The 18558-nt window shown below is 38.8% G+C and overlaps 2 protein-coding genes across 7 annotated transcripts; one reads left to right on the top strand and one right to left on the bottom strand.

The window, feature by feature from the left end:
- The first annotated feature begins 32 nt into the window (after nucleotides 1–32).
- Nucleotides 33–7922, top strand: LOC114532472. Its single transcript, XM_028553987.1, has 11 exons — nucleotides 33–225; nucleotides 703–923; nucleotides 1404–1527; nucleotides 2074–2305; nucleotides 2816–3204; nucleotides 3684–3918; nucleotides 4574–4749; nucleotides 5370–5579; nucleotides 6007–6241; nucleotides 6762–7144; nucleotides 7623–7922. Exons 1-11 carry the CDS (start codon nucleotides 105–107, stop codon nucleotides 7826–7828), a joined length of 2532 nt encoding a protein of 843 aa, XP_028409788.1. The 5' UTR covers nucleotides 33–104; the 3' UTR covers nucleotides 7829–7922.
- Nucleotides 4708–14100, bottom strand: LOC114532493 (peptidyl-prolyl cis-trans isomerase-like 4). 6 transcript variants are annotated; one of them, XR_003687963.1, is made up of 14 exons: nucleotides 13959–14100; nucleotides 13756–13823; nucleotides 12979–13161; nucleotides 12316–12458; nucleotides 12012–12108; nucleotides 11737–11853; nucleotides 11529–11653; nucleotides 10820–10886; nucleotides 10611–10722; nucleotides 9963–10132; nucleotides 9460–9506; nucleotides 8788–9307; nucleotides 8259–8327; nucleotides 4708–4725 (listed from the first exon to the last, which is right to left on the bottom strand). XR_003687963.1 is itself a non-coding variant. In XM_028554010.1 (12 exons), exons 1-12 carry the CDS (start codon nucleotides 14026–14028, stop codon nucleotides 8854–8856), a joined length of 1653 nt encoding a protein of 550 aa, XP_028409811.1. In that variant the 5' UTR covers nucleotides 14029–14100; the 3' UTR covers nucleotides 7987–8853. The 6 variants fall into 6 exon arrangements, 1 of the variants encoding a protein (XP_028409811.1); XR_003687964.1 differs by lacking the exon at nucleotides 4708–4725 and adding an exon at nucleotides 7987–8141; XR_003687961.1 differs by lacking the exon at nucleotides 4708–4725 and adding an exon at nucleotides 7061–7090 and having other exon boundaries at nucleotides 8259–9307.
- Between the last annotated feature and the right edge of the window lie 4458 nt (nucleotides 14101–18558).

The raw sequence follows: 18558 nt of genomic DNA, 5'->3' as shown, positions 1-18558 counted from the left end.
CTGTCGGTTGCCTTGGGAGCCATCATTCGTGATTCAAACATGCCACGAGCTGTGAGCTACTTCTGTAAAGAAAGGCATACGAAAACAAGTTAAAAAAGTTCAATATGGGATTTTTGGTACCGACATCCACGGCTGTTTTCTTCATTGCATTTTTTGTGAACGGATTGGACGCCTTCTCGAGATCGTCTTGCACGCATACAGCAAGATTTGACAATCCTCAAAAAGGTAGGTTGGGTTAAAGTTTGCCCTATTAACTGAATCAAGTAATTCATTTAGTGGTCAGCTAGACCGTTTTTTATTACGTTCGCTTTGCCCTCGGGGTTGACGTTGCCTTCGAAAATCTCATTATTCAGCCGTGGCGGGATTCAAAAAATAAAGCGCGCTTCGCCAGCTCAGGTTGAAGGGACGTAATGGAAAATTCTCTTAAAAAAGTGTGCTGGACTGCTTGTGTGAACGTTCGGGATATGTTTATGATACTGCTTCTGTTTACGCTTCTGTGACTTCGAGCACTGAAGCTTCATCGCTATCAGCCAACCATAAATCTAATCCATGAGCTAATCCTAACTCTAATCTTAATCTAATCTACAGAAATAAATCGTGCATTTAGGATTTAATAAACATGAAATTATTACCTCAAACATATTACCTCTTGGTTAGCGTGCGTTGTTTCAAAGCTTTAGAGTATTTTTCAAATACGTTCAGATAAAAGCTTGGACGGTAACGTTATCGAGACTGTGAACGTGATAGACCAGACGAATTGCGTCATCATTTGCCTGGAGCATCCGGATTGCGAGTCCATCAACTATCACGTCGTCTCGTCCAGTCCTACGCACGTTTGTGAACTAAATAGCAAGAACGAGCATGACGTCAGTTTGACTGATAAAACTGACGTCATCCATTATGGACCAAACATCTCTCAACTGGTAGGTCGAGAATATTTACGATGCTGTACGTATATTACGTGCGGATTTGTTAGAGATATTTTGCATGAGTGCAATAATCATCACACTGCCTATTCTGTCCACGCAGCAAAGACATTGCAAGCACGTTACAAACACGTTGCAAACACGCTGCAAACAGGCTGCAAACACACTGCAAACACGCTGAAAACACGCTGCAAAGACATTGCAAGCACGTTGCAAACACGTTGCAAACACGCCGCAAACAGGCTGCAAACACACTGCAAACACGCTGAAAACACGCTGCAAAGACGTTGCAAACACGCTGCAAACACGCTGCAAACATGTTGCATGTTACGAACACGTTACGAACGCGTTACGAACACGTTGCGAACGCGTTACGAACACGTTGCAAACGCGTTGCAAACACGTTGCAAGCGCACTCTAATGTCGACAAAATTGAAGCGTTTAACATCGACCATGATGCGTTTCTCTTATTTTCAGCCAGACTGTGCTCAGAATGGACCGGGCGAGTGTCAAAATGGCGCACATTGTGCCTCGTCTTGTGCAAATGATCAAAAACTGATGTGTCATTGTCGAGAGGGGACAACTGGATCAACCTGCGCAGGTACGTTGATTATATTCCTAAATTTAGTTTCACATGCATGCATGATAGCTCTGTCCCCTTTCAAATCACCCGTAAATTCACCGCGGAAATTGATTTGCATTCATAACTACATTGCTGCAATTCTTCATGCTTACTTGGGCTTCAAATTTGGTAGGAAAAAATATTTAAAAATGCTCAACAAAATAAGTCTATAGCACTGAAGATATAAATCTTGCACATAGTAGAAAAAATGGTCCAAATTAATAACCTTGTGCAGTTTTGTGTATATAACTAAAGTCTCACAAAATGAAAAAATAGCCTTTACACAGCCGCCAGGGGCAGTTGTATAAAAGGCTAGTTAACCGTTTTAACTATAGTTAAGGACAGAATTGGCCAATCAGTGTCGTGTATTTCTGAGTTAACTAGGATTTAACTATGCAAAGTTGAGAGCAAAACAGAAATGCACAAATGTGAACCAGTGATGAGTTTAGTTTTTCGAGCAAAATTTCATAAACACCAATTTCTGCGGTGTCGTAAAACAGACAAATGTTTTTCGCACTTTTGCAGTTGTGTACAAGAATCAGGACTTCACGATGGTGTTTCCAACAAGGAGCGTTCAGAATTACATTTTGATAGACGACAGCAACGTACCGGAAATGGCTGCCTTCACTCTAATGTTTTGGGTCACCTACTTAAGAGAATCAGTTATGACAGTTTTGACATATGGCCTCGAAAATGAAGATATAAAATTGAACATTAAAACAGACGGGTTTTATTTCCGTGTTTTATCTGGAACTAAGTAAGTCAATGTGTATGCAAATATATATATAGCCAAGCCTGTGCATACAGCCAATCAGCGCTCAGAAAGGTGCCGGTCGAAATATAGAAATCCGTTTGTTGCGTTCGACGAAGAAGAACGCTTCCTAACCGCGTCATATCGAGATTTGCGATGTCAGATTTGCCTCGTTCTGATGTGTCGTCATAGTAACTGGAGACCATGTGCTCGCTCTATTTTGACATTTTGTTGTTAATTAAGGCATATGAGCCATCACTGTTGTTAAATTACTCATTTTACGGGTAACCTTTTGAATCACATACGCTGTGGCATTATAATGTTTACATTTTTGTTAATGATCGTTTACCGAAATCAACACATTCCGAACGCACATCACTAATCTGTGATCACTGCTAGTTATATCTTTTATATAGGACCGTTTACATGCACTTGGTATATCGAATGCCTGAGCTAGATGATATATTGATGAGTACACTGTATAGAGTTTTGAAATATCTATATGTGATTGCTTAGGGGAATAAGCACTCCTCCGATCTTTGATGGCTATTGGCATCACGTGGGAATCACATGGTCCCTGGGGGAATACGTCTTGTACATCGACGGTACGTTGATTGAAAGTGGAGAAGGCCTGGGTCCGACTACTCCAGTAACAGCGGGAGGAAAATTTCACATTGGTCAGAGGTATAAGTCCGAAAGAAGTTTCGACGAAACCAAGTCATTTGCGGGTAAACTGACGCAATTGAATATGTGGGACAAGATTTTCACTGAGGATGAAATCAAATCGACAAGTGGAAGTTGCATCAATGACGTTGGTACGATATTAGATTGGAGCACCGTGGTGAGTAAAGCACACGGAGCTGTATTCAAGGAAAGCCTGGGATTGTGTCGGACACTTCGTGATGGTAAGCAGACGAATTTTTATCTAATGTGATAATGAAATTAGGGAGAGGGTGGTTCTGTACGATTAGGAATCTTTGGGACAAAAATAATACTGAAGTAGACCTTGTTTAGTAACCTTTCCAGCAGCTAGTTGGAATTATAGATCGTAACTAAGGTAAACAGACGAATTTTTATCTAACATGATAATGAAATAAAGGAAAGGGTTAACGGGGGATAGTTCTGTACGATTAGGAATCTTTGGGACAAAAATAATACTGAAGTAGACCTTGATTGGTAACCTTTCCAGCAGCTAGTTCGAATTATAGATCGTAACTAAACAACCTTTTTCAGGGGGGCGCGATAGATCGTTTAGTTAGGAGGGGGCCAAATATTCATATATTCGTGTTATCAGACGGTGAAAACAATCACTGGGCAAATAAAAACAAACTGACAAGCTGAATGTGAATATATGAATATTAGCGAACATATATCCTTTCCACAGATCCTGTCTACGATGTAATGATGACGGCTGACGCTAGCAAGAGCACGCAAATAACAAGAATTGAAACATCTGTCAGCCTTACAACATTCAAGAATATTACAATCTCAACGTGGGCACAACATGACGAATACATGAGATATATTTCGTATAGGTCGTCTACTGGCGCAATACCATATCTCTCGTTTCGTCTCGAAAAAGATGTTCTCATTCTGGACATAGTAAACGTTGTTCGAAAGTATGTGCACTGAGCTATATTATATAAATCCCAAACTGGAGGTAGTCCTGCATGAATTATAAGATCTTAGTGCCTTCTCATGATGACGTCAAACGCGGAAAGTCTGATGTTACACGAAGTTTGATTGGCTCCACAAAACTAACGATCCAATAAAACTTCGTGTAACATCAGACTTTCCGCGTTTGACGTCATTTTGATGAGAGAGGTCTATTAAACCGAGATAAGTCAATCTATGGATCTGATCTTCAAATTCCAATACTTGAAAACCAGAACCTGCACTAATTGAAAGCACTAGACGTATATCGCATATCAAGAGTTGCCAGTGATTCGTTAGTACGTTTTTATGCCCTAAAGGTTTGCAAAGTTTTTTTAATGTTTTTTAATTTCCCATTAGCCTGCCCCTGTATTCATTTACATGCTACAGCTACTGTAGAATACTCTGAGGCCATGCATGTGCACACGGTAACGTTTTCGAGCGTTTTCACATTCGTTTTCATACCAAAACGGTTTCAAACACCGTCAATTTACAAGTTGAAGCTATTAAGCACATTTTGGACAGGGCGTCTAAACAATAAAATAGACAAAAACGATTTTGAAAACGCTCGAAAACGACGCTCGCTGGTACCACAATTAAACGACAGCTTACCTTATTTAGGGAAGCACGTGTTCCCAGATACTGGAAAGAGGACCCTGCGTTATGGCATCACGTTGCTACCACGTGGTCAGGCGATACGGGGGTCTGGCAGATCTTTTTGGATGGTTCACTGGTCTCTACCATGGAGAATGTGGCTGTTGGCCATGAGCTTCCTACGAAAGGGACTGCATTCATTGGTAAGGCAGTAAACGTTGCATGGTATAGTCTTCTCATCATCTGGGGTCAGTTATATCAAGCCCGTTTAGCTTAAAGGGTGGTTAAGTTCAAAATAGAAAGCAATTTTATAGTTTTATTTAAGAAGCAAACTAAATGTTTTCAACCTTAATACAAAGACACTGTTTACAACTACATATTCAGTGCATAATATTCAAATTGACTCATTCAAGAGAGATGTAAACGTGTCATTTAAATTTGACTTATCCACCGTTTAAGCTAAATGGGCTTGATACAACCGGCCCCTGATCTTCATGAGAACAACACAACATACTATTTTGGGGGACCCTAATCATATATTCTGCTATGCCTGGAAAACAAAATTATCTTTTTATTGAACAACTGAGCTGAAATATTTCGATGAAAATAGTTTACGTGTAATTGTCAATAAAAGTACATATGAAATGCATAAGATTCAGATTAGGTCATTCAGGTTCAGTCATTCACAAGATCTTCGAGAGTATTATTAAACTTTGGCTTATCTGCTGTTTAAGCTAAACGCCTTTCGAACACCGGCCCCAGGGGTGCAGCACACACTCTTCACTCCTGACGCGACAGCCTGTTCCATTTTTTGGCCGTGTAGGTGTCCCAGAACCCGGAGATCTATCTATGACAGGCAGTTTAACAAGATTCAACATATGGAATCTCATAATCGATGGGGGATCTATATCAATAATGGCAAGATCGCAACAATCGTTCCCCAACGGCAATGTATTCGCTTGGTCCGACGTGAAATCGAAGGTCACTGGAGATATGGAATTCGAGAAGACACCCAGTGGCGTGCGCAATAGACGTAAGTTCCCCCTAAATAAAATTTTAGGTTTCCTCCTGTAGTAACATTGAATCAATAAGAAATGATCCTTACTGGACATCTAGGAAGAACAGTTTAGAACTGATAGAGCTATCCAGTATAGATAAAGTTAGTTTAGTTTAGGTTTCTTCCTGTAGTAACACTGGATCAATAAGAGATGATCCTTACTGGACCTCTAGGAAGAACAGTTTAGAACTGATAGAGCTATCCAGTATAAATAAAGTTGGTTTAGGTTTCCTCCTGTAGTAACACTGGATCAATAAGAGATGATCCTCTAGGAAGAACAGTTTAGAACTGACAGAGCTATCCAGTATGGACTATCAATATTCACTGCAATCCAGCATTATATGTTTTAATCTTACCCGTGTAGAAAACCCAAGTTCAAAAATACAATAAACTTCTGTTTCAGGGTCAGGTGTAGAATATCAAATGAAGTTTCCAGCAGCATCGTCCTCTAATTACGCTCTGCTTTACAACGTATTTCCTGAACCAGTCACAGTATTCGCGGCATGTTTCTGGGCGAAAATTTTGGATGCGGGTGCTGCAGTCTATAGCTACTCGACTAAAAGTTACAGTGCTGAGATTCAATCCTATGTCTACTCTTATGAACTTGACCTTATCATCCAAGGCGTGGACCAATCTGGGTAAGCTCTATAAACTTGCATAAGGCACACTTCCACTATTTTCATTTTATATAGCTCTATCAGTTCTTGTAGTGTTCTTCCTTGAGGTCCAGTAATGATATTGATCAAGGAGGAAACCTAAACCAAACTACCTTTATTTATACTAGATAGCTCTGTCTGTTCTAAACTGTTCTTCCTAGAGGTCCAGTAAAGATCATCTCTTATTGATCCAGTGTTACTACAGGAGGAAACCTAAACTAAACTAACTTTATTTATACTGGATAGCTCTATCAGTTCTAAACTTTTCTTCCTAGAGGTCCAGTAAGGATCATCTCTTATTGATCCAGTGTTACTACAGGAAGAAAACCTAAACTAAACTAACTTTATTTATACTGGATAGCTCCATAAATTAAGGACGATAACAGATAGCTCTATTCTAGAGACTCCATTGTTACGCAAACCCAGTTAACATATTCGACTTGACTTGCCACATATTTATATTACCTTCATTCAACGATGGCTCCTCATTTCTATGTCCTAGGCCTGACCTTTCATCCCCGAGCAATTGGCATTTCTATTGCCAGCAGTGGCGCAGTTCGGACGGTCTCATCGAGACTTGGCAAGATGGTAAAAAACTTCAAAGCAAGACCCGCGCAACAGGCAAGGTTGTGGAACCAGGGGGAGCCATGATCATTGGCCAAGAACCGGACTCGTATGTCGGATCCTTTTCTAGTTCCCAGGCGTTTAAGGGCACCATCGCGGGATTAAACATGTGGACGGATTTCCTAACTTCTAACGAAATCCAAGGAATGTGTGGTGGGCTGATTAATGTCAACGGTAATCTATTCCGGTGGAGGGATATTAGTCTTCCTGAATACAGATATGGTGATGTCACAAAGGCATTGGCTGAACCGGCATTACCCGGTGAGTAACAAGGTGGAATTTCGTTGTAAACTAATCGGCATAATTGTTTACATTTTTCAAGTTAAGCCAATCAGAATGCCTAAATTTTTAATACTTGATGTAAAATGGCAAATAATGTACCCAGAGGTAGTCAGAATTTATGTGCATCCTGACTGGGTTACTGAAAATGTAACTGGACTGATCAGCTACGTACTCTCACGCATTTATTGCCGTCATCGCCAGCGTTATGACCAATATTGGCGGGAAAGGAATGGGGCTAGTGGTCAAATAAGAATCAATTTAATCAATATCTCTTGAAATATACTTTATTTCGGTCTCAAATTTATGTCAGAACTATAGTTCTTATAACTAAACATAATCACAAAATTTAGACCAGTTTCGTAACGAATAACAAAATATATAATCGATTAAATACAGCAGAATGGATTTCTATTTCGACGAGCTATTTGAGCGCTGATTGGCTGAAATATTTTCCTAGAGTTTCGTGTGCAGAAACTACGGGACGAATGGTGTATAAAGAATTACAATAGAAGAAACGCCAGATTTGTGCGGATTAAGAGTGGAGGATACAAGTGGAGGTGTATGAGTTCCGTTGCCTTGTTACCAGAGAACATGTGTTATGACATCGATGGGGCCAGTCCTTCATACAATACAAGAGACCCACAACTTTTAGCTATCGTATAATTAGTATATTTGTGTTATCTTATCTTGACAAACCCTATTACCATATCATACCATACCATACCATACCACACCACACTACACCATACCACAGCACACCATACCATACCATAGCATAGCATAGCATAGCATAGCATAGCATAGCATAGCATAGCATAGCATAGCATAGCATAGCATACCATACCATACCACATCACACCATACCATACCAATAAACTTTACTTATTACTCCTACCTTGCCACTCACCGTGGCATACCATATCACACCTCTTTACCTTACCACACCTCACTTTACTTTACGGATCTTCACCATAGCCTAAGTCATAGAAGTACCACACCGATATGTAGAACCATATTTGATGTTTTGATATCATATTAATAATTTACAGACTTTTTATAGACGTATTGACATTCGATGAAATACAACCCTCACCTGATGATATGTATATATCTCTGGGATATATCTTGCCTTGGGGGCAACATTTAATCGAATTCTCCTCGTCTATAAATAAATAAACTGATAATAATGTACCTATACTTAAACTAATTCCACGTAAGCAATAAAGTTAGTTTAAAATGTCAAATGCTGCACCAGGAAAACGGACGGCATCACCCCGCCATATTTGCCCAGAAAAGGGCCTGGGAAGGAGGTTGGACGACTTGCGCTTTAGACCCTGATTAAGCTTTTCATTCTATTTTGGTGGAGTGGGTCGGGTTGTAAACATCCTCGTTACCAGGTTTTAAACGAGGGTAGGTTGTAAATGGTGTGTAATAAGCTGTTCCGAATTAAATATTTAATATAATAAACAATTGTGTGCAGTTTTGAAATTCTCAATAAAACTACCCCTATTAGTTCAAAATATTGACGATTTTTAAAAATAACGTTTTTTCTCTTCCTGAAGTTGGACTTTTTAAGCTCTGCCAGACAATAGGTTCGTTGAACGTTTTCATCCCGGGCTTACCGTATTAGGTTTGGGACGAGTCGCCTTCATAAGTTTTCTTCGGCATTCAGTCATAAAATATCACCTTCACGTCTTTAACCTTTTGCTTCCAGATTTTCGGTACGAGTTGTCTTCAGCTTTCCGGTCTTTGTCGTATGACTTCCGATTTCCATCGGTCGATTTCCGGTAACCATCGTCAGACTTGTTGTAAGTATCAGCAGATTTCCGGTAACTATTGTCAGACTTTCGGTGACTTCCGTCAGATTTTCGACGACTCTCGTCAGATTTCCGGTAACTATCGTCGGACTTCCGGTGACTTTCGTCATACTTCCGGGAACTATTGTCAGACCGCCGGTGACTTTCGTCAGATTTTCGGTGGCTATCGTCGTGTCTTTGGCGGTTGTCGTCGGACTTCCGATGCTCAAGTTTGCGGTCACTCCGAGCAGGTTCTGTTCTCTGATATTTCGTCCTCGGACTGGGCTCCCTGTTCTGCTCATTCTTGCTACGGCGATCACTGTGTCTATGATGCTGGGCAGTTTTTCTGCATGAAAAATGAGAGCACACCAGAATAAAAAACAATTCGTGATGTTACTGCGGGCAAGGACAATCAGGGTGGGCATAAAATCACTGATCGCAGCGGGCATAAAACCCGCAAGCTTTGGTTGGTGGACTGTCCAATATTCGCAACCTCACCTGTCGTGTTCAGGACTGCTTTCTTCGCTAGACGAGTTACGTCGTTTCTATAAGATCAAAATAAACTTTAGCACGATTCAAACACAAACTTCCGTATAACATACTTTGAGCAAAATGTTTGCCCCTAAGTAGCTATCACCGTTTATCAAAACATATTTTGCTTTCTGGGACCGAAAAAGATAATCAAAGAATTTCTGCAAGTATTCGAGAGATAAAGGATGCTCGGATAGCAAGGAGTTGTTGAACTGTGTAACGTTTTGCGCTTGGGGAAGGTTTCACCATTTCTTTCGTCTTCCTCTCCTTATCTTTATTCTGCTAACTTAAAACTTCTGGAACGAATGACCCCGTGCGTGGCCCGCCGTCTTCTCACCCCTGTAAGGGAGAGCTTTAGTTTTCTTCCCTTTATCACTGTCAACGTTCCTGAAGATGATCGCCATCTTTCACTCTCCATCACGAGGTGAAACAATCGTTTCTTCAAACAAACTAAACCACATTATATTTACCTTACGTCTTTCTTTTCTTCTCTTGGACTGTCTCTCTCCATCACTCTTTTCCTCCTCGCTGTTACCCTCAAACACTAAATCATATTTGTCCTTCCTCGAGGAACCCTTGATTTCGAGTTTCGGTCCAGCTGGCTCTTTTTTGTTTTTCAACTCGTACACCGGCTTTGCCCCTGAAAGGTAATTTTACAAAAAATGTAAATAGAGTTTTGCATTAAGTTCTTGCATAGTACGAAGAGAAGCGTCTGGCATTACATAGAAAAGAATGGACATGTCGCAGCTCTCGGAAGCTTTCGTCCAATTGGATAATGTTTTTCTATGCTTTCTGAAGAACGAAGCTATGCTATTGGTTGAAACAGAAATGTATTGTGAAGTTCAGCCAATAAAAATCATTCTTGCGAGGAGCTGCGACACTACCCGAAAAGAATGCAAAAAAAGCCAATGGACATCATCATCAGTAAGAGTATAGTAAACACTAAACAGAAGTAAGGTACATATGGGTGCATTGCGAGGTAACGAGGGTTAACATGAGATACTGGTGGTTTCTCATGGGGATCACAAACGTGTGATGCTAGTACTTAGTGCTTAGTAGGTCTAAGGAACAAAACTAAGGCACGAACATCTAACCAAAAAGAGCAACGACTCACACACCAGGTTTGCTATAAACCAGTTTTGCTACAGATTGACTGAAGTCAACGTGAATTCGCCGATCATCGATAAGAACGTTGTCCATTTTGAAGTAAGCTCTCTCACAATCTTCCACCTGCAATGAAAATGGCAATTAATTCGATGGGGACTCACACACTAGAACTAAACGAAATCTGTAGTCTCCCTGATCTTGGTCCAATAGTCATACTTACGTTCTCATACTCAATGAAGGCGTACTGAAGAGACTCTTTGGAGACAGAATCTTTTATTATCTCACAGCTAAAAAGAGGAAAGAAGATTCCACGTCTCAATCCATACAGTGAGCTAACCTAAAAACTAAAAAGTTGTGTTCACGCTACAATGCTGACTTTAAATTTCTTGGTCGTCTGACCTCTCTAGACTTTAGACAAACCTGGATTACATCAGTCTCCTCTTAATTCTAATTTCTGCCTAACCTCAAACCACTCACTATCATGCATATTGAAATAGCCTGGCAATATGTTGGTTGAGCAATACATGGTCGAGATAATCTTAATACTGACCACACCTGTGGATCAACCAATTGGATTCGCTTTAGGTTTCCATTGTGACCACAAATGTCATAAATGACATAGGGTGTATTGCATGTGATAGAAACCAACTGGGTTATCCCAATGACGGTATCACAGTATCACTACATGTTCCCCATCAAGTCACCCACTGTCATCATCAACTGTTATCCACTGTTGTAACCTATCATTATCACTGTCTATCCACAATCATCAACTATCATCCACAATTGTCAACCATCATCCACAATTGTCAACCATCATCCACAATCGTCAACTATCATCCACAGTTATCAATTGTCATCAACTATCATCCATGTACCACCATGACCATTATATATATAAATCTTCACACAATGGATACTAAGCTCACCATTTTATGGGCCCAAACCGAGAAAATATAATTTCCAAATCCTCATCGGTTGTAACAGGATTTAATTTACAAACAAAGAGAACATTTTCCGGAGGCTTAACATCGGCATCTGGTATGTCTCCAACCTAAACCGTAGAAAGTGTTCAAGTTTCAGCACCTGTGAATTATCAGATGAATTCAAAAGAAGTCAGTTTGCGTAATGCCGTACCATTTCCAAGATCTGTGTACCAGCTTGAAACTCCCTTTGTTCAATCATTTCCTCGACCTCTTCCATTGTTTTGCCTTTGGTATCATCGATTTCTTCATCTGCACCAATACGGCCACTCTAAATTATGCACACAAGATTGCCTTGCTGCTTTACACAACCAGATCGAGATACTACCAGCAAGCATTATAGCATATATTATAAGCCACCACTAAAAGTATGGTAAACTCATTGCCAGGTAATGGTTCACAACTGTGACAAAATGACAAGAATCTTACATCAAGCTGTTCTTTGGTTGGTTCAGGTGACCTATCTGGTACTTGAAGTCCATCTGGATCATCAAAGGGGTCGTCCAATATGACTGTATGAGTTATCCTTCACACAGAAAAATATTGAAGTCAGAACATCTCTTTAATTTTAAATGCGCTAGCAAGAACTTATCTAAAAGAGTTGTTCTTAGCCACTGGATAAATCTGACCTAAGGCTTGAATATATAACTAAAAATGCCTCTAAAACTATACCCAAATATCAGCTTTTATGTAACAATTGCAAAACATTCAAGGCCCAATACACAATACCTACCTCACATCTTGAAATGGCCGATGGCCATCGTCACAAATGGTTTCATTTAGTTTTTCCAAGATATCGAATCCTTCAGCAACCTCACCAAACACTGTATGCTTGCCATCCAAGTAATCCAGATTTTCACCAAGAGTAACAAAGAACTGGAAATGCATAATTCCGAAGGTAAAGAAGGGTGATTCTCTGGTCACACACATGTGACAATGCTATTCTATTTGTTACATGCAAAATATGAAGCCTGAAGAAACAGCAATGTCACGTGTGTGACCAGAGAATCACCCAAAAGATTTTCAAGTAATATGTCTAGTTACACTGTGATATGGCAGAAATTGTAGTGTACATAACAGGAAGCATGAATATTTTTAATAACCTCCAGCTAAGCATTGGCTTGTAGCAGCAAAACCTGGTGTATGATTGACAAGCTTGTTTGTTGGTTAGAATTTGTGCCATCCATAGTATTTTATTCTGACCAAATGCAGATGATTTCACTAGGCGTTGCCTGGGTGATTCTTTGGTCACGCAGGTGACAATGCTATTCTATTTTGTTACATGCAAAATATGAAACCTGGAGATGTAGCAATGTCATGTGTGTGACCAGAGAATCACCCTGCTGCTATTAATTACAGGCTATATCAGAAGCATTAGATAGCATAAACCACCAACCTGGGAGCCATGCATGTCATCGCCATTATTCACCATGGACACAGTTCCTTTCTTGACATGCTTGATTCTTGGTTTGGTTTCCGCATCGAAGAATTTAGCTTGGTCACCATAAAGTGATCGAAATATAGACTCCCCACCTCGACCTGACCCAGTCGGGTCCCCAGTTTGAGCTAGAAAGTTTCTCTAAAAGGAGAACATTGTTTCTTTTGAAATATTGGGAGTTTTGGACCTCTGTTTAAAGTTTCCACCCAGGCCTGATGACAGTTTAGATATGGCTTGGGAAAGGTTAGGTTAGCTCAAAGCAAAATATTGCTCATTCATAGTCAAAGTATTTTTAATCGGTACACAAATCAAGGAACGTGTGCAAAGTATTAGTGAAGCTCCAGACTGCAGAGTGTGGCAACTGCGCACCCAATTTTTTTTTTCTGGAGCAAATTAGCGCACCAGGCAACAATAAGGGAAAAATTTCGCGCACCTTGTACTTCTAATTCTAAGTTTTATCACATATAATTCAATTTTTTTGGAGCAGCTTTTAAAATTCTGAGTCACTGATAATTTGTTATTGATAACAATTTATAAAAATATGATGGCGCCATCGCGCACCTAAGCATTTTAAAATTATTTGGCGCACCTGAGAAATTTTCATGGTGCACCTGAGAAGTTTTTGCGCACCCGCACCTAAATTCTGGTCGCTTGGCGCACCCAAGATCTTGACGAAAACTGCCACACTCTGCAGTCTGGGTGAAGCTACAGAAAGCATGTCTGCAAACATTTTACCTGAATAAAATGGAAAAGGCTGTAGTTATAAAACTTGACTTTACACAATTTCAGAAAATTCAGGCATGCTAAAAACAAGAAGAATCGATGATAAATAGCACGGAATAGCACACAATAATACAGTAGAAGTCTTCAAGAGAAAAGCAAGGCTGCAAGCATGATAGGTTTTGAATTTGAAAAATATTTAAAACGGCAAAGCTTACTTCTAGGTCTTTCCTCGGTAAAAAGGTCGATAACTAAATCCCCGATAGTTGTTTCAAGTATAACTGACATTATTTAAAATTTAAATGACTATTTGTGGCAACAAATTCAACAAGAAACCACTCTTATTTTCAGCCATATTGTTTCCTCCGATTCCTCTGGCGAATCGCGGGCTCGGGGAACGAGAAAACCTTGGGCACGAGGTTGGATTGATCCAGGATTGACCCTGACCACACCCTAAAGGAAAAAGCCCAAGCCTGTTCCAAGACGAAAACAAAGTGTCCTTCGACTTTCTTGACTTTGATGTCCTCGACATGACCATCTTGAAATAGTCCGTAGTCCTCAAACGCTTTGTAGGGAGCAATTTTGTGTCTGTCGTCGCTTGATTTAAATATCAAAAATATATCTTCGATGCCAAAATTGTCGTGATATCCATTGTTAGGCTTGTATTTTTGTAAAATATATTGTTTTCAATGTTTTTCTTGACCCAACTTTTTCGCGCGCTGCAAATTAGCCAATCAAATCCTTCCACGCAAAAGCCACGCGCCGCGGGCGGAGAGGTCTATTTAAAATTTGTGTGACAAACTAAATTAACTAATTACTCATTAGTCATTACTCATAGTCGAAAGACTTGTTCGATGACTTAAATCGTTGCTTCTCGCAGTTGATATTGACCGAATTCACCGAAAGTTAATTTCGTCGAGAAAGTGAAATGAAATAACGGGAACTACGTCGCTGGGTAAGTTTTATTTAAAAGTATACACTTCAAAAATCCTTAAATCCATTTCGATTCTTCATCGGTCTCTGACAGACCCTGCACGTGTCAAGTGCAAATGATCGCACAGGAACACGACTGGGAAATTTATCCTATTTAGAAAGAATATGCTTTGCCTTTGATACGGTTTTAATAAGATTAAGGTATAAACAAGTTTACATTGCATGTAGTATTGCCTATCAGATATATCCTTAGACTGTGTTAATTGTGAGATTGTTTGTCAGTGTGCAGTGCACGGATTTCAAAATTATTCATATTTTTTTGGCCTTTCACGCCCATTCTCGACGAATTTGTCATATAATAAGTACATTTATCAAGATCCTCTCGTATGTGATTAATTAAGTTGAGTATATATATCAGAGGGAAAAAAGTTTGAACCGTATACTGTTATTTCAAAGGTTGACATTGGACTTGATGTCCATCGCGGACGCTTGTCATACTGTTGGGTGTGGCTATAAGCGCAAGGCTTTGAGACATTTAAATTAGTTCCATACGTACCAACAATATCCTCCTGTGGGCCTCCGCACAAGCGTTTTCGATCTGACTACATGCATCTGGTGCATAATCCCTGAGCTCTCTGGGTGTTCGGTGAAATTGTAAGCGAAACTTCAACGCTAGTACCGTCTAATAAATTCCTTTGAGATTCACATTTTCCCTTAAAAATCACACTTCACTAGTTTTTTATAAGTGTTGGAACGCACAATGGTTCGATGGTATTTTGAAAAACGGTGCATAGTCCCATAAATCGTATTTGTGGCCAATCAGTGGTGAAAAGCATGGGACAGATTATTGGGCAATTCAGGGAATATATTAGATTTTGCCAATAAAAATGTTCCATTTTTTATTTAGGTTATAAAGCGGATTGCAATGTGGAACAACATGCTGAGATATTTACTGTGACAAAACTGGCTCAATGGTTAAGTAACTCATTTTTGTTTCTTGTTAAATTGTACCGCTAACTCTCAATTGTGTAACTGCAGCAGACTACATATTATAGTTTGCATGGCAAAAAGCTAGGGCAGTACAATTTCTTTTGGTTTAAAGTAAAACTAAAAGTAATTGCAGTTGGCTCCTTAAACAGTTGTGTTGTGAGACAATATGATTGGAGCCATTGGTTCCAACCATTTTGAAATGAATCGGTATATTCGTGAGGTACCACAAAAATTTTTGGGTGTAGACATTCACCATTCGAAATGTTACTCTATACATACATACATAATACTTTATTTAAACACGCTAGCCTCGTCAGCAATGCTGTTTTTCATCCTTCTCATAACTCCAATTCCAGTCCCAATCTTCGCATAGATCTTATCTATATGTTTTTCCCAATTAACACATGTCAAACATGTCAACACCCAAGCATGTATAGTTTTCCATTGTGGGAACTGGTGTGTTATTGATTAAGATTGGGGTCTGAGCAATTTTATTCTTTATGTTAAAAGATGATCCGGTAAACATGTGTTTCGTCTTCTTTTGGTGAATTTGGAGCTTATTTTGTAGCATCCATTTATGGACATTTTCATGATCGTGATTTATGTTATTAATCAAGCTCATAACAGCTGTCATTACCAGTTGCATATAGATGCTACTCTTACAAAATGAAATCCCATGCACCCACCCCCTTAATCTATCTACAATATACGTACGATACTTATAAACATATAATATAAACATGAAAGTGTAAACTATATTGTCTATATATATGAGATTAATAGAGAAAAAGTGTACTGTACTTTTAAAAATTAATTTACACAAGAGGATTTATAAATGGAAAGGTCGAGGAAGAAAGCTTTTCACAAAACGAATTATAAGATGACAACGTTCTTATGTCCTCCAGAATTTGGTTCCAGACATAAGCAAACTTTTTTTCAAGTAATCCGTCCTAGGCTTGGGAAGACATAACCTAGTTGAGGACCCTCTCAAATCATAATCATGCATCGTATTTGAATGTTGAGATAGATCTCTCAATCTTCTATGCTCGTTAATTGCGGTTTGCCTTAAATTTAAATTACGTTAAAATTTTGGTTTTCCTATTAATTGCCATCATTTTGTGATTGCAATAAATTTTATAAAGGCACTGCCATGACGTTAATGCTAAATATAATTCACTCAGGTGGTACAAATCGACCAACCTATAAGTTTACAGAAAATGAATAATAATTGCAGTTATTACATGCAAAGCCGGAGCATAAATTTGCGACATAAATTAAGAATATTTCACGGTTTTAAAGTTTCATTTACTTGTCAAGGAACGGTACCATCAAAAGCGAGAGGCTTATTGTTATCAGATGTATGCGATATTTGCCTACTTTTAGCAGCAAAATTGTGTTATTACAAACTACTAGCTGGCTTGTCTATAGGGATCCTGGCCCAAGTACAGCAATTGAAATAAGCTTTAAACGAATGATTAGCAGAAACTCCGTTAATTATATTGATTTTGATCATTTAGACTTCCAAAAAAAATATTCATTTTGTCAAAGTTAATAAAAATTTCTAACTCTTTTTTTTTAAAACATCCCCTATAACCATGAAATTATGTAATCGATAAGTTGCGTTACAATTGTAGATACTTTCGTGCAGCGATTTTCGATTCCGATACATAAAAATGGGAGGATTTTTCATCTTAATATGGATTATTAACAAATATTTATCAACTGAGAGCTTTGAGAAATATTCAAAATATTATTTTTTCGATTTTTTACACTGGAATGACAAATTACGGTGTTAATGTCATGAAGTGATCGCGTTTTGAAAAGGAAACAGTTGAAAATCCAGGCTAAAATGAAAATCCAGCCTTTTCCTTCTCTTTAAACAAAAATTTCTTATTGGTCCCAGTTCGTTCTTTGCCTGAATATTTCTTACGAGTTAAACTTTCTGCATGTGCATAAGTTTGTTGTATACGTTGTCTTTTTTTTATCTTCAAGTCATTGGCGTCTTCATGTTTTAATAACTAGCAATTGTATTGTGTTGTTTGTCTATCCTTTTGTACATGTATCCAATTTGTTAAGATACTTGTTCGTGTATTATTATTCGAAACTTCTGTTTGACTCGAGTCCCTTCCTCTCTTGTCCTGTAACAAGTATATGGTTCCTGTAACAAAGACGAAAGTTTAAAACGTTTGCAAATAAAGAACTGCTATTATACATCCTGCAGACAAAGAATGGAAAAATCGCATCGTCGACTCTTCCTGAATTCTGTAACAAAACTACATTGTGTTATTAGATAAAAGAAAAATTACTATTTCCATATGAAACATCAGTACTGCGAAGATTTAAATAGTGAAGTCAAAAGATTTTGGAATTATCGTGCAATAAAATATTTAGAACGCTTGAAGTTCTTGAAAGAAAAACAAGAGAACGAATTTGAAACCCATTAAAAAAAAACGACAATCAAAATTCTATGATGAACCTCTAATGTAACTGCTCGACTAATAAGACTGGTCCTGAGACATGAAGACACCCCTCCTGTGGGAGGATGTTGATAAATCAAACAATTAATATAATCAAGAGAGTTCTGGCTATATTCCATTTCAACAGGAGAAATTGTCTGGCCGCGGGACTGAAAGATATATAGTTCAATAATTACTGACTGGCGCACTCCCTGTTAAATCAACGTGTGGTGTACACATCATTGTAACCCAGCAGCAAGCTCACAGGTTTTTCAACCCATGGCATGCAGGAATAACTTCACCATCGAACACTACATCGACCTAAATCGAAATGCTTCTTCATATCAACATTGAATTATTTCTTGTTACAAACACCATCGACAATTACCAGTTTTTTAGATCACCCATCGTCGATCGACAAAGAAAGAAAGATTGGAAG

This window comes from Dendronephthya gigantea, unplaced genomic scaffold, assembly GCF_004324835.1.
Source record: "Dendronephthya gigantea isolate DGI-Jeju-01 unplaced genomic scaffold, DenGig_1.0 000002F, whole genome shotgun sequence".
Taxonomy (NCBI): domain Eukaryota; kingdom Metazoa; phylum Cnidaria; class Anthozoa; order Malacalcyonacea; family Nephtheidae; genus Dendronephthya; species Dendronephthya gigantea.
Note: the sequence above shows the minus strand (reverse complement) of the source record. Positions and strands in the feature narration are given on the sequence as shown.

What these genes read in the sequence shown, in the direction of transcription:
- LOC114532472 (XM_028553987.1), top strand. Translation starts at nt 105, where the DNA reads ATGGGATTTTTGGTACCGACATCCACGGCTGTTTTCTTCATTGCATTT. An exon ending in CAAGGCGTGGACCAATCTGG is followed by an intron (nt 6,242 to 6,761) that starts GTAAGCTCTATA and finishes TCTATGTCCTAG; the next exon opens with GCCTGACCTTTCATCCCCGA. An exon ending in GGCTGAACCGGCATTACCCG is followed by an intron (nt 7,145 to 7,622) that starts GTGAGTAACAAG and finishes ATATTTTCCTAG; the next exon opens with AGTTTCGTGTGCAGAAACTA.
- LOC114532493 (XM_028554010.1), bottom strand. Translation starts at nt 14,028, where the DNA reads ATGTCAGTTATACTTGAAACAACTATCGGGGATTTAGTTATCGACCTT. An exon ending in TACCGAGGAAAGACCTAGAA is followed by an intron (nt 13,824 to 13,958) that starts GTAAGCTTTGCC and finishes TCTTGTTTTTAG; the next exon opens with CATGCCTGAATTTTCTGAAA. An exon ending in ACTGGTTTATAGCAAACCTG is followed by an intron (nt 10,133 to 10,610) that starts GTGTGTGAGTCG and finishes ATTACCTTTCAG; the next exon opens with GGGCAAAGCCGGTGTACGAG.